Consider the following 16,235-nt stretch of genomic DNA (forward strand, 5'->3'; position numbering starts at 1 on the left):
TGGTTTAATGACCTCCTGGTAGTCTATAACAATTAATGCACCACAGAAAAGGAAACATGAAATCCCCTTCTCACAAATAACCTGAGACTAGTGTTATGAAAAGGCAGTAAATCCCAGGGAAGGAAAATAAATGCTTTTACCTTCCCACCAAATGATTATGTTGTTAGTTTTCAATTCTTAATTCACTATTCCTGAAAATATATGATCTTTGGAGTACTTGGAAAACAAACAAACAAATAAACACATTCTACATAGAACACATAGTTACTTAGATAAGTAGATAGATAGATAGATAGATAGATAGATAGATAGATAGATAGATAGGTAGGTAGGTAGGTAGGTAGGTAGATGATAGAGAGAGATATAGAGATAGATGATAGATAGATGGTAGATAGATAGATAGATAGATAATGAGATAGAGAGATAATGAGATAGGGAGATAGCTAGATGGATAGACAGACATGATAAATCTCTGCAATATGATCTAATCTGGAGCAGTTGTGACAAAGCAAATGTCCTTTCTTGTATAGGCCAAATATTAGCTCCCTATAGTGGAGCCAATAGGGTTGAGCCTGGGCTAGTAGCTGAAGAGAGAGTTCTCATTGACTGTAGCTGCCCCTTTCACATGCAGAGCCAGTGGACTAGGATGACAGGGAGACCTGTGTGCTGTTAGGTTTATTTGGCAGAACATGAATGATTTACCTTGCAAACATTGCTTAGAAACATTGTCAAGGTTTCTAGGTCTCTTTATGACAAATACTGGCAGGTTGGGCTTCTCTGTCATAGTATGCTGCTGGTGGATTGAGTGCCAGGACTTCTCACTAGTAGGGCATCTCTGCACATCTGGAATAATCTAAGGGAGACACACTAAATTGGGCTTGCAAAGATTTTGGTACATAGCACAATGGCCTGTCCTCTGCCTCCTGCATAAACTTCCGTATCTGCCCCATGTAGCCACTGAGCATAACTGAAAGAAGAAAGGCATTTGGATCCATATCATACCCTACTCTTTCCTCACCTATAAAGTGGGAAGGTTAATGTCTATCTGGAAGATTTCATTTACTGAGTGCTATTATAACATACACTCAAAACCAGTAGCTGTTATATTATTATATACCTGTCATTAAAATTAAATAAATACAAAATTAATCAAAACTAATGAAAATATTCTACTGACTGTATAGTATACTTGCATGCGTTTATATTTACCTATGCATATACATAAATCATATCCATATTGTGATCATTAGATATGATCACAGCCTCCAAAACATGTATCAGTTGCCCCAGCCTGCCTTCTTCACACTTGCATTCTGGAACAATTATGATTCCCACTCACTTTCATCCTGAAAAGAAATGACTCATTTTGGATAAGTTATCCGATCGCCCTAAATAAGAATCAAAAGGACAGCACCAATTTCACAGACATCAGGGATAGAGTCTGCCTTGGTGCTATGAATGAAGTACCACTAGACAACCACTGGGTTAAGACAGGTTTTACTGGGGATACCAACAGACCCCAGTCACCTTATTTCAAAGACCTGACAACTTTTGCAAGGAGTATCTGTACTTTCTGCCTAATCCAATGCTGTGCACTCATTCTGTGTGGTTTGATTTTTCAAATGCCCCCTTGACCTTTCTTACTCTCGGAACATTTTCTTTCAGTCTGGCAAATAGTGCTTAAACAAAGTCCACTCCTAACATGGACCTCTCAAGCATTTGGAAGAGGGATTTGAGCTGACTCCATCATTTGCACCTCACCCTCAGGGTTGATAAACAAATATCTGTCTCAATTTTCAACTTCATCTAAATAGACCATTCCTTAAATAGAAGTCTAGGAATTTCTATTTTTATTCCAAGTTCAACATCAAAGTCAACATTCCTTACTGTTCCTTCTGGAGGTTCTAATCTAGACTTTCTATATACCTTCAGCTAGCTCTTAGTGTGAATGTGAAAAACCAAGTCCAAGGTCACTAAAGTATGGTGGTGAGATAGTCAGAGTCTATTTTGTTTTCTAAAGTGTTACTTTTATTTCACAAAGCCCAAATGGTCTCTAAATTTCTCATGCATATCTGTGTCCTAAAAGGAGATTTCCAACATGGAGCTCAGCTCTAACGCTACAATGATATAAAACTAGCTGGAAGCTGGGGAAGTTTTATTCACCTGTAACAGGGGTAGAAAGGTTTGCAGGGCTTTCAAAATTCACAAGTAACAAAGCCTGTGATTCACAAGTAAACAGGGCTAAATTTAATGTAGAGTATGACTTCTCTGCCATGAAATACTTTAGCAAAGTGTCTGCTGATTGACAAATGTGTTTTCAACGTAATTCTTCTTTTATGTCGCTAGAGATGACAATAAAGGGGGAGTCACAGAAACAAACCATCAGAGACTTGACATTGTACAAACTGAATTACCATGAATTATAGATCATCATAACAGATGCAAAAATCCTTTTCCTGTGCCACGAGATAGGGAGGTTTGCATGTGAGTACCTGCAAAACAAAAGGGAAAAGAATTCTTTCCACTGCTCCTTGATGATTTACTTATATGAAAATTCTTCTGTTTTCACCTCAATACTGTTTGCTTTATAACTCATAAAATATTTACTGAATAAAGAAGGGGAAAAGGGAAATGCTGTTTTCAGGCAGAATATAGTACAGTTGGTTATAAGTACAAAGTGGACTCTGCTTTTGCCAATGGCATGATCCTTTTCAGTGTCTGAAGCCCTGAACTGTACCGAGCATTGGGTGTGTAGCCCCGATTTGCACTGAACAATGAGTGTGTAGCCCTGATTTGCATTGAGCTTTGGGTATGTATCCCCGATTTGCACTGAGCATTGAGTGTATAGCCCTGATAAGATTCATGCTTGTGACCTTGGCAGTGTTCTGTTTTTATTGTTACAGGCAATGAAAGCTTAGAAGAAAACTACGTCCAGGACAGTAAAATGGGGTTTGTCATCAATGCCATCTACGCCATGGCGCACGGGCTTCAGAACATGCACCATGCTCTGTGTCCTGGCCATGTGGGCCTCTGTGATGCCATGAAGCCCATTGATGGCAGGAAGCTCCTGGATTTCCTCATCAAATCCTCCTTTGTTGGCGTGTCTGGAGAGGAAGTGTGGTTCGATGAGAAGGGGGATGCTCCTGGAAGGTAAAGAATCTCTACCTGCATGACCCCTGAGCCAGACAGGTGGCAACTAGGGTTCCATGGTTTAGGAGTGTTGAATTGAAATTCACCTGACATAAAAATAGAGATGTAACTAAGACCACACCACTTTTGAAAATATCAAAATACTTCATATTTTACCCTCAGAACCCTGTACCCTTACACCAAAAAATCACCTGGCCTTTCCCTCAGGATTCCTGAGATCTTCTGAAAACATTCTACCTGGATAGTAGGACCTTAGCAAGCACTGCATGCACGATCCAGAACCATTCACATTGATGGACACAGTGCTATTCTCCTCGTGAAAGATTATGCATATTATACATGATTAATACTATGTGACAAAAACCAAACCCTGCATATACACTCTTTTTTTTTTTTTTTTTCGGGCTAACACATATTTCTGTTTGGATGTCTCAAAAGAAGAAAGACTTGGGGGGTTTGGGGACTGGAATTTGGTTTATAGTAGCTTTCCAAAAAAATATTAAGCAAATAGAAAAGGAAATAATATATATAAAAATTATGTATATATAATTTTCCTTTGAGTCATTTTACACACAATCTGTTCTGCAGCATTTGTTTTGATACCGTCAGTGAGCTCATATATAGCTGGCCCATAGTGAATGTGTTCTCTGTCAATATTAGCTATATTCATTCATACAGATTTTCCTAGGAAAGAGATCATAAGAATGGCAGAGGAATTGAAATCTGTAGCAGGAAGGCAAAAGGCCCTGAGCCTATAGATGATGCCATGTGCCCATCATACAGGCCCTGCTACGTTCCAGAGTGTGGTTTTTACAGACTTAGAGATTCCTAGGGAAACATGTTTTATACTAAGGTGAAACATCAAATTATTTAAGTCTTATGATTCTTTGTGCATTAACTTCCTTCACTGACAGATAATGAAGTAAGTAAGTAAGCCTGTCTCTAAAAGTCACACAGAGAGCAAGAGGTGACTCTGGGGTTTGCAAACGCCTTGCCCCACCATGCTGCTTTTTATCTAATCCTGAAATTAGTCAAAATTGCTGGAAGCTTTCTTTGTGTCATGATAGAAGTACCGTGAGAGGCTTTGCATGGAGGTGGCAAGTTCTACCCATGGAGAATCCTTTGTGTGGGCTAGTGAAATCTCCCCCGTAAAATCTAACAGCTCAATGCAGGATAAATGATATGTCTTTGCCAACAATTAAAACCAGGTACTACAGGATTTCTTCCAAGCTGCCATTTAGGTGGAAACAGATGATAATTAGAATGTGAGTGGGATGGATACTCCAGGGCCTAGGAATGTATGGCTCTAAGTACCTTAGGAAATGGTATCAGGACTAACATAAAGCGTTTGAAATTCAAAAGAGAGATGGCCCACCCATCTAATCCCACTCTTATAATCCTGAATCCACTGGAAATGAGGTTTGGTAGAGGGTCAGACTTGTACTGTAAACCCTCCTCCATGATCCCAAATAGCAATAATGATGATGATGATGATGATGATGATGATGATGATGATAGCAACAACAGAACTACAAAACACACGTGGAATTTACTTAGTGTTTAATTAGCACGGGGCTGGAGAATTTTCACACTCAGTAAATACACATTTCCTCACTCTTTTTCTCTTTATAAGTCATCCAGAACATAAGACAGCAGCTCAGCTTCAATGTCCTCCATCCTTAATTACATGTTAAACTTCCAAGTCTTCCCCAGATCCCTTGTCAGGGATCATTTCCTCCTGAGTGAGACTGGTCAACTTAATCAGTTCAATTCCTCCTCACATCACCTCCCTTGGGCATCTAGCTCCTGTCATAATATCACATGCTTTTGGTCCCTCTGGGAATTATTTTAGTCAATCATCACATAACATACACTGAATGCAATGAGATTTCATGTGGGTGTGATTTATATAAGGATATTTCAAATAAAATGCAAGGACATAACCAGGAGGGAACCCTGGGGTAAAGGGGGTGGGCTGGGTTTATTATGTACATGCCAGTACTGGAAACTTTTCCCCATAAGCCTGCATGTCTCCCTTGATACCTTCTAAGTAGTTTTGCTATTGTTTTTTCCTCCAGCATTTAGAACTTTTTAAAAAGGTGTTTTCATAAGAAAATATTGTGAAATTTTCAGTTTCCAAATGCTAATGAAGTGTGAATTGGTTTTCTTTATGAAAGAGCGAATGAGGAGGTGCTAATAAGAGTCTCAGGAAGTGATTTATAGGGGGAGGATGGCTTAAACTGGCAGCCTGCAACGCCACCATCATTAAGCTTGTGAGGAAGCATCCCGTTCTAATGTGGATAGAGGGCAGAGATTAACGGGGAAAAATAGAAAGACTCAAATTGAAGAGTCACAACAGGTTCATAGTCCTGCATTCAGAATGTAAAGGTAGTGGAGGTGTAGATTGTTCATTGACTCTTAGATGAGTGTGAGCCATGAGCTCACAATTAACAACCATTTAACCCTCACTCAGAGCTACTTTGAAACATTCTGGTAAGCCTCAGCAACAAAGGGAATCATAAGTATTAGCCAGAGCAGCAAAAGATAAATAATGAACTCTGGGCACAATCGGTAAGTTTTCCCCACTGGGCAAGGGGAAAGTTCCTTTATTTTCTGTAAGCTGCTTGTCTTTCAGGAAGCTGCTATTTGTAGAAACTGTTAGAATCTGGATATGAAGAAGCCTCTGGTTACCCTGTGGGTGACAGGACACATTTGCACATTAAGAACAGGCAAAACAATGCCAGTAAATGCATAGTTATTGTCTAGATAAGGAAGTAGGCCGAGCACAACCGATAGATTTCAGAAGACAGCACAGAGCGGATAGGCAGTAGCTGTCCATAGTGCTGAGAATGAGACTGAGTCTGACATAGGTTCAAAGAGAAAAGTATTCCAGGATGAATAAAGCAGAGGGATGGAGGTCTGGTGGGACAGAAGATTGCTCAGGAAGAGGTCTATGTACTCGTTAATTGCCATCCAGTTCCTTCGGTCAAACATAAGGAGAGAGAGCCATGATGGTTGATGTTGTAGTGCAGGAGGTTAAGGACTGTAGAGAGCTCTACAGATAAAAATCCCTCTGGAGATCCGGTAAGAAGAAGCCAAGCATAGAGCTTAGGTAAACTACTGTATTAGTTAGAGAAGGAAAAATAAAAAGGAAGACCATTTAGACAATTGTCATAAATGAATGGCTATGCCAACAGAAATGTCTTCCTGTTTTTTCTTTGTTTGTTTTTTTAGTGTAATAGAACTAGTCGGTATATTAACATGTTCCTAGAAATAGAACTATGAATGATGTTAGGCAATGTTTCCAATGCATTCTGAGTCTTACCTTTGGGGCTGTATGAGGTACCATCTGCCCTGTGGTTTATAAATAGTAGACATTTGGTAGACTCAATCCAGGAGGCTAGGAAACCTAACTAAGATCAAGGCACCAGCAGGTTAGGGGTCTGACAAAGGCCTGCTTTCTGAATCATGGATGGTCTCTCCTAATGGTGTCCATATGTACTAGAAAGGCAAGAGAGATTTCTCAAGCTGCTTTTGCAGAGGTAAGAATCTCAATCATGAGGACTCCTTCCTTGTGACCCTGTCACTGCCCAATCACTTTGGAATAAGGGTCTTGGCACATGAATTTGGGGATATGTAGACATTCACATATAGGACCTATGCATGTTCCCCAATTATAAAGTAGCTTCTGACGTGTCTTAGGTGCCCACATCCATATAAGAACACCAAGGAGTTTGCAGAGATTAGTGACAGTCCTAAGCAGTATAGCTTACTATTGAAAAACAAGGCTCCAGTTTGGCTCCTGATGACAAGTCCTCTGCTCTGGCCATCATATTGCTAACTGTCTGTAGCCATAGGGGAAAATATCTTCTGCCTCCCAGAAAGTATTTTGGTTACAGTAAACATTTCTTGGGGGAAAAAAGAAAACAGAAAAATAGATAGGTACACAGTGCTACCCTTACTCCAGGAAGATTTCAGCATTTTGTGCAGCATTGGAAGCTACTGAAATAGTTGATACCAATTGCTCAGCTTCGCAGGTGTTTGTCTCAATCAGGGAAGAGATGCTTTTGAATGTCAATGTACAAAATAATAAATTGGCTTATAAGATGGCTCTATAGGTAAGAGTGCTTACTTGATAAGCAAGAAGACCTGAGTTCACATTCCTAGCACACCTTTAAAACAGCAGGAACAGTTACTCATAACTGTAGCCCCAACATGGGGAGTTACAGACAGGAAGATCCTGGGAGCTCACTGGCCGACTGATGTAGCCAACATGATGAACTCCTAATTCAATGAGAGACCCTGGCACTAGGCAGCAAGACAGAGAGTGATAGAAGAAGACAGTAAATGTCATATTCCAGACTCCACAAGTGCACATGGGCACCACCCATGCATTCATGTGCATGCATCACACATATATGGAGCAGGCACAACATATAATACACACTTACATCACACAACACACCCGTTAAATCCTTAACCTCTTTATGAATTAAAGATGCCCTTTTTTAGGTTCCTTGTTTTGTTTGTACTTAGTAATTCTAAGCCTTGTAATACCTTAAGTACCTCCCCCTTAAAAATTCATTGTAATGAAAATTGCAACTGAGTATAAAAAGGGAATATAAAATAAAAGTAATCAAACATGGAGATTAATGTTCTCATGGATTGATACTTGTTCAAAGTGTACTACATGGTTTTAAGGAGCTGATCAACTAAATACATATACCATTATCCTTGGAAGTGTAAACAAAAAAATTGAGAGCAATATATTATTTAGCAAAAATGGATGGTATACAGATGTTTTCTGAAGAGAGGAAGTATTCAGAATAAACTCTTAAATGTGACAGTCACTTGTGCTGGGATGTGTGATGATCTCATCATTCTTGATCTCTCTTTTTTCTCTAAAACCCACTTATTTACAAGTGTCTTTGTTTTCTCCATCAGGGAAAAAGCCAGAAAGACTCACATGTGTTTATGTTCTTTGTAGGTATGACATCATGAATCTGCAGTACACTGAAGCTAATCGTTATGACTATGTTCACGTGGGAACCTGGCATGAAGGCGTGCTGAACATTGATGATTACAAAATCCAGATGAACAAAAGTGGCATGGTCCGGTCTGTCTGCAGTGAACCTTGCTTAAAGGGTCAGATTAAGGTAAACCACAAATGCATCCTTGGACATTATTGGAAAAAAGTTTCACCACCTGTGCAGTAGTAAAGAAAAACAGATATTTTAAAGCAAGACTATCCAGAAAGGATGTATTAGATTGCTGTTCATGTCCTTGTGTTTAGCTAAAACTGAAAAGAAAGGTTAAGACATAGGTAACTATTAGGTTAGGATATAGGCTTTTTAGATATTTAGATAGGTATTTAGATGGTATTAGATATTTAGATCTCTAGATATTTGCTTAGGAACTATAAACCATTGAAATAGTTTTTATTTTAATAGCAATGATAATCTGGGGACTTATACATAATGTAGGCATCAAGGAGAAGAATAACAGCATTAAAAATCAGAAGAGAAGTAAGTGTAGAAGCCAGTAATGGTGCTTAGTCATGGTAGCAGCTATTATTGCTGAAGGAAACTCTGGCACTCTAATGGACTGTGATGGATGTGTTAATGAACCTCACTGTGGCAATCATTACACAATGCATACATATATCAAACCTCCGTGTTGCCCAACTTGATATAACATTTTGCCAATTATTTTAAAATGAGAAACTTAGAAACAAAGGTAAATGGGGAAATCAAAACCAGTAATATCACGTAGCCATCATTCCAGCTATTCTCAAAGAAGGCAGAAGCCGTCCAATGCCAAGCACACAGCTAAAATAACAATCAATCGTGGGGATAAGGAAAGCCAAAACAATGCATATACTTTAATTAACATTGCCCTTTCTCTACCAAGAACTTTGGTTCTCTTGAAATGGATTATTATTTAAACAAAGAGAGTCTCCAATTTTTAATTATATTCAGGGACTTTTTCAGGGGGAGAGAAAGTAAGTAGCTCATAATATTACTACATGCAGGAAACTAGAGAAAATAAATATGAAATACCAGGTTTCTTGCTGGATGTGCTGGGGAGAAAGGTCAGTGAAGAAGGCTGGGGAGCATGGCTTTAGGTCCAGGCTACTTACACTCTGGCTGGATGATGCAGGAAGCAACAGAGTATAGGGGAGGGGCGGTGAGCTGGCAGGCATGCTGCTCAGATAAACTAGCAGGTCTTCCCCAGCTCTAATTTGCTGTGATTCATCTCAAGAAGCAGACAGGCTGTCACGTAAATGTCGCACACCACAGCTGGGGCTTGGGTGAAGATCTGGACCCCTCCCTGTGTCATCCTGAGGCTTTGCTCTGCCAGGGAGCTTCAGACTCCCCCCCCCCCATGCTGGAGAGGTCCAAAGCATGCTTCAGGGGCACTCAGTATACTTAAGTTTCCTGGAGCCAGGGCCTAACCTAAGTTTTCCTGTGGAGGATTGAGAAGCCTTATATGAACTCCTGGAAAAGCTGAAAGGTTTGGAACCTCTAAGGGCATGGAGCAGCTGAGAAGACTTCTCAGGGAGGAAGAACTCAGGGTAGCTCTAGCCACTTTGAGGAAATAATAAAGTTCCGAGACCCAGCTGTCCCTGTAATTATCTTGTGCCTTCTCAGAAGAAGTTACATTAAAACTAACTATCCTCAAGGCAGCTAGATAGAGGGGGGCTAATGAACTCTTCCTATGGCCACCATAGTCATGTTTAGCCCCCTAGTTTATGGGTATTATAGTTTATGTGTGTGCCACAAATGTTTGTGTACTGCTACTTAGGCCTCAGTGTGAGCATGTGGAAAGGTGGTGGGACCTTTAAGAGGTGAGACCAATGGGAAAGTAATTGAGTCATTGGGGATATCAATCCCCAAACAGATTGTTTCATTCAATAAATTATCATGACAGTAGTGTGTTATAAAGTCAGGTCACTCATGTGCTTAGATCCTCCTGCATGTAATCAATTCTCCTCTTTGTTGTGATGTTGCCCAAAGAGGCCCTCGTGAGCAACCAAAGAGTACTGTCCAACCTTGGCCTTCACAGTCGTCAAAACTGTGAATTAAACAATTCTCTCTTGTTTATGAATCCTTGTAGCCTCTGGTGTTTTGCTTTAGGAACAGAATATGTACTAATTCAGTGGGCCACATTCGCCAAGATGTCTCTTCATGCATGGCCTGGGTAGTGTGAGGCAAAGGAGATAGGGAGATGATGTTAGCTTCCAGTTTATGCAGAGGTATTTCAGTTGTGTAAGAGTGACTCCAGACAAACCAACATGGGTGAGCTAGCGGCACTGCTTCCCGTTAGATATCTACTTTCTTGTCTAGATGGAACTCTTTCACATGAGGCCATCTGGTAGTACTTAGGAATATGTCCTCTGAGAGCCAGAGGCATCAAATTTCCCCTTGACTGTTAGGAGGTGTTAGACCAATGGATTCTTGCTGTATTGTGCTCTTTTGTTTGTTTGTTTGGTTGGTTTGTACACAGAGGAAAAACAAAACATTGGATGACTCAAGTCATATGTAGGGAGACCAGAGAAGCTTCAGCTCCATGTCTTTCTGACTCTTATCCAGTCTGAATGACATTGAGCTGGCTTTATAGATGGCCACTGCTGAACAGTATTTTACTTTTTAGGATAAAGAGTAAAGGAGAAAACTGGCAGGAAGAACATTTTTCCCTCAAGTATTCACCATATTCCAGATTCCTGTACAGACTCTCCTGTCATTCTGTACTTGGCAGGCTGTCTGGGTGCTCATACAGCATGCTCACACACAGTATTCCCATTGTACACTCCAGAAGAAGGGCCTTTTTTCTCCCCAAGTTCAGATGCAAGGCTGCCTGCATGTATCTGTCTGCCGAGATGCTGAGTGTTTCTGGCAATGTGTCTGTGTTACACCCATGTGATGTTATCGCAGGAGATCCCACTAATCATTGTTGAGCTATTGCCGATTACTCACTATAAATGCAAATCTCTCAGAGGACAATTTTAGAAATATTCTGTACTCTGCAAGAGAAAACCATGCCTGCTCTCAGTAGCACCTGGATGGGGGAGATGTTTGTTTGTTTTCCATAAACACCTTGGGGGATAGAGAAACAAATGAAATCTGGATCCCATTACCAAATAATAGCACTTATATTATAACACTACTAATTTGCCACCTACCAGGGTTAGGATAGAGAGCAAGCTCTCAGTAGCCAATGTAAAGAGAGTCAGCCTGAAAAGGATCCTAGGACATGAATTTGTATTAACAGGGAAGTGGAGCCTTCACAAACAAACAAACAAACAAACAAATAAGAAATCTTCTAAACATCAAATGCTATAAATGCTAAAGTAATAATTTGATGTCTTTTTTGAGAATCCATAACATTTTATTATAATAATTTCTTTTGAGGATATTAAAGGTTCATTTTTTCTATTACTTATTTTTAGACGTGTATAACTTATAAAACATAACATCTTACAGTGCTAATGCTTTATCGAGAGAACCAATTCTAGACAAGGCAAATAAAATATATTTATTGTTATTTCTTATAGATCTAGTCTTCAAAGACTCTATGCCATACAGTTTAATAGAGGGTATTTAACGTAGGAAACTGGTTATAAAAGTAAAGGGGACACTGAGGCAACTCAAAGGTGAGAAACAGTGGGACTCCATTCCCACTCGTAGACTAGAAGGACAAGGGAAGAATTCAGAGCCTTGTTCTAAGGTACTTTCATGCACAGTGGGGCGGCGAGGGAAAAAACACTCTGTCTTCTGTGTTCTTGCCTTTGGTCCTTCTTCTTTGCCAGATGGACCCAGAAGAGAGTAGGCAACAGATCTCACAAGTGTTCTTGAACTGTAAGAACTGCGCTATGCAAGCCTTCGGTGGCAACTCGTCATTGGGGGATTCTAACCCAGACAGTGAGAGCAACAGAAGAGGGGACATAAGACCTGAAGGAAGAAGCATGGGAAGAAAGTCAGAGGAAGATTAGTGCAAAGAAGGAGGGAGGAAGAAGGAAGGATGTCAGGAATTTAGTCACCCAGTTAGTCCTTGTCTAAGTATAATGGGGTCCTTACAAGTTACTCCTTGAAGTGGCTCTTACACAGAAGGTGTCACCGGCCCTCCTTTATAGGTAATGGATATGAGACCCAGAGGGGCTGAGTCTCATGCTTCTTAGTTCTTGCATCTAGAATGTTACAAAGCTGGGCTCAGAGCCAACCCAAAGCTTTTATCTTCCCACGGCCACATGTTGTTCAACTCTGTCGTTATGTGAACTGGCATGTTTCCTGTTAAGTGCAGATTTCAATTTCTAAGCCCTGGTTTTTTCAACAGTTCACAATAAAAACATAAATAGTGATCCTCTTTAAAAACTCAAAGGGAAGAGTGTACAAAATTAGGGAGAAAAGCTTTTGCAAAAGGGGGAGGGGAAGTTTAGTAGAGACAAAGAAAGTGCTAGAGAATAACGGATCTGTACAGATTGCTTTATAGATCTCCTGCGTGCTCTCCCCGTCTCTCTCTCTCTCCCTCTCCCTCTCTTTCTGTCTCTCTCTCTCTCTCTCTCTCTCTCTCTCTCTCTCTCTCTCTCTCTCTCCACACACACACACACACACACACACACACACACACACACACACACACATACCTTTCTTCATTTAAGTTGGTCTGTAGATCATTTTCCCAAGACTCTGAGTTTGGGTTGGAGACTGGGTTAAGAGACAGAAGAGATTTTCTCTCATCCTCACATATCCTGCTGAACATGGTATACATTGCAAATATTTCCTCATTATACATGGCCTGTTGTGCAGTAAAGCAATGCTGGGGTTTTGTTGTTGTTGTTGTTTGTTTTTAGATCAAATTCTAGCCACACATAAAAGCTATTGGCTTCAAAACCAGAATAATTTTTTCCACTTATGATTTTGGCCAAAATCTATTTACTGTATTTTCTGTGAGAGAGAGAGAGAGAGAGAGAGAGAGAGAGAGAGAGAGAGAGAGAAGAGAGAGAGAGAGAAGAGAGAGGAGAGGAGAAAAGATTGGTTTCAAAAGAAAATAGAAATATGGACCTCAGAGGACTGCTTAATTTTAACTGATAGACAGCACCTTGGCCAACCTTAGCCTGGTAGATCTCTTTGGCGGTAGTGTTATTGTTTTTTGTTTGTTTGTTTGTTTGTCTGTTTTTATGGGTGAGCAAAAGGGCAGAGACAGATGTGTTGAGTGCCAAAGTACAGGAGACACTATCATTTTCAATGTGATGTCAGATGTTCTTATAGATACAAGATCCATCAAGAGTATCTTTGTATCTTATAGACACCAAGAGTCCATTAAGCCACCATTTGTGTTTGTTCCTAACTGGAACAGGGTGTTCCCAGGTGTGTGCCCTGAGCCTTTGTGGGTGCACTGCTACAGGGGTTACTCTCTCAATTTTCCAGACAGTATCTGTAAGTACTTGGAGAAGTTCCCTTTGGAGAAAACTTGAGATTTCTAATAATATCTTTAAAATTACATTGATAATCTCAATGCTTTGTATTTACACTCTCCTCTTTCAACACAGGACATTGCTAAAAAGTCCCTGGACTGGGTTGCTTTAGAGTAGGTATGGCAAGACTCTGCAGTACATTAGGGACTGAGATCCCCAAGTGACCTGGTGTTTTCTGATCATTGTTGCAACAACTGACCCCTAATAACTCCTTCTTAAACTCTGTTGTTTCCATGTTACTTTCCTCTTCCTCTGCTCATTTTCGCAGTTATTTTTATTGTTGCCTAAGTATTACAGTTGCTTATTCAGTCCAATTTCAGAACTATCCTCTAAAAGATGTTGTTTATTTGGGAGATTGGGTATTCATTCTTGAGCAAAATTGTCAAGCAATCAAACAACTAATATGTCTTCCCTTTTCCTGATAAAATTAAAAACATGACAAGACTAAGAATGTATAGACTATGTGATTCTGTTTGTATATGTGTGTGTCTCTACTATTGATACCAAGTCTTCCCGCTACTTTATACAGAAATAATGATAAGAAACAGATTTTATACCAAGTCTGTGTTATTTAACAGAAAAGTAGAGACAGAGGTGTGGGAATACCAGAATATTCCTATACTAATCTCTAGCACACCTGCTAGTAGCACACTTAATGTCCTCTGAGAGAAAAACCAGCTTCAGACATGTGGTAGAATATAAAATTTGTATTATGTGAACTCAGCTGGATGGAACTTTGAAAAGCATTACCATCCCACTCATTTTCCAATGATGGAGACATTGCAACACGCCCACAAAATTTCAAGTCACTAATGTTATATCACCATTCCTGATTAAACACACTAGTAGCTTAGCTCCTGCCATTTTGATCCCAAAGCATTGTTTAAAGAACTGAAAACCTGAGAGATATTAAAAGCATGCAGAAAGTGGGGCTGGCGAATTTATTTAGTATTATCATTTAGATTTGCCTAAGTAGTAATATTAGTTTTACTGGGAGATGAAAGATTAAAGCTGGTTGGACAAATCCACAGCATTTTACATTGGCTTTTACTATATGACTTATCCTAATTAAAATAAAGTAATAACCATTTATTAATTGATTTTTTTACCATACCGTTTAGAAAGCAATCATTGTTTGAGATGTAAATTTCCTATACCTATTTTGAGGCTATCTGAAATTGCTTTTCAAAAAACACACTAAATTTCACTGTACTCTCAAAAGCCATTTGAAAGCAAAACAAGAAAAGGAAACTCTTTTACATTTGTTGAAAACATTCTGTCATTTGATCTTTCCCTGTAATTTTAAAATGATGGTATAAATTTCAATTCTGCCTGAAAATAATTCAGATTTATGAAGGCTTGGGTGTCTATCACTTTAAATTATGGCAATATTTACAGCTTAACTCTGACTTTACATATGGAAATGTTTGTTATTTTTAATGTGCTAGTGAAGGGCTTCTGCTGCTTTACGTGTGGCAATATCAGGGGGCAGGCTGTGCCTTCTGCCGTAAACAATGAGAAAGCTGGATAAAATATTTGAAGCCACTGTGTTCAGACATTGGAAGACAGTGTGTGACCTTGATGCCAAGGAAGTGAAAAAAAAAATGTGCAAGGAAAACCCTAAAACGACTCAGGCTTCCTGCCTCAAGGCAATCTCCTGATTGTTCAGCTACACAGAACACAGAGTTTGATCATCTTGCTAATTCAAGAAGACAGAATCAGAGTTTGGGAAAGCCAGGAGAACTGCGCTTTGCAGTACAGAGAAGCAAGACGATGCATTTCTGGAGGAAACAAATAAATAGTCCCAGAAATTAGCACAGGCATTCCCTTAGTATTTGAACATCAGTCTACACATGAGCAGAGTAGAATTGGAAGAGTCCAGGCAAAGGGCAAAGCCTAGGGAAGTGAATTCTCAGAGTTGACACAGAGCCAAAAAATGTCCCAGTTTCTACCAGCCAGAATGGAGATGTCTTGTTGAACATACACACAACTGAATGAAGGACTAGAATAATCAGAATTTATTAATGAGGCTGAACAGTTCCTAAAACAGACCATTCTAGATGTGCTTGCTCTATAGCAAATATGTCCCACCTGCAGCCCATCCCTCCTAAGATAGCTGTGAATGTGGCCCAATACATTTGTAGATGAAAGATAACATCACAGTGTCAAAAGGTTGGATACTCCCCACCAAAGACAAGGTCCAAAGGGGAGAAAACTTAACAAACTGCCTGCCTGACAAGGTCCGGACACTAATGAAAGAGCGAGAGAGGAAATGCAGCATCCTGTGCCTTCATGAGCATCCTGCCCCGCATCTGGTCCACACTCCTTAGACACTATGGGAAATTTGGATAACCTAACACATTATCAGGATGAACATTAAATGATACTGTTTCTGACATCTTGGCCTAAGAAGCCCAGCTCTAGGTCCAGTCACTCATCCACACCGAGAGAAAACTATCTAAGATACACAAAATGAAAAAGCATGGGTCAAACCTATGAGATAGGCAGCCACAATTCTTGGTCTGTCTCCATCTTCCCACAGCACTGTTGCAATAAATTTAAAGGATTAAAAAAAACCTTTTCAGGGAAAAATATATCATCATTTTTTTTA

General features: G+C 39.8%; 1 protein-coding gene across 4 annotated transcripts in view; it reads left to right on the forward strand.

The window, feature by feature from the left end:
• Positions 1 to 16,235, forward strand: part of Grm1 (glutamate metabotropic receptor 1) — a 364,203-nt gene that overhangs the window by 298,359 nt on the left and 49,609 nt on the right. For all 4 annotated transcript variants that reach the window (XM_006984436.4, XM_016002929.3, XM_016002930.3 and 1 more), the window contains 2 exons: positions 2,904 to 3,150; positions 8,138 to 8,306. In XM_006984436.4, coding sequence (XP_006984498.1) covers positions 2,904 to 3,150; positions 8,138 to 8,306 — 416 coding nt within the window. The remainder of the gene's footprint in view (positions 1 to 2,903; positions 3,151 to 8,137; positions 8,307 to 16,235) is intronic.

Source organism: Peromyscus maniculatus, chromosome 16 (assembly GCF_049852395.1).
Source record: "Peromyscus maniculatus bairdii isolate BWxNUB_F1_BW_parent chromosome 16, HU_Pman_BW_mat_3.1, whole genome shotgun sequence".
In the NCBI taxonomy this organism is placed as follows: domain Eukaryota; kingdom Metazoa; phylum Chordata; class Mammalia; order Rodentia; family Cricetidae; genus Peromyscus; species Peromyscus maniculatus.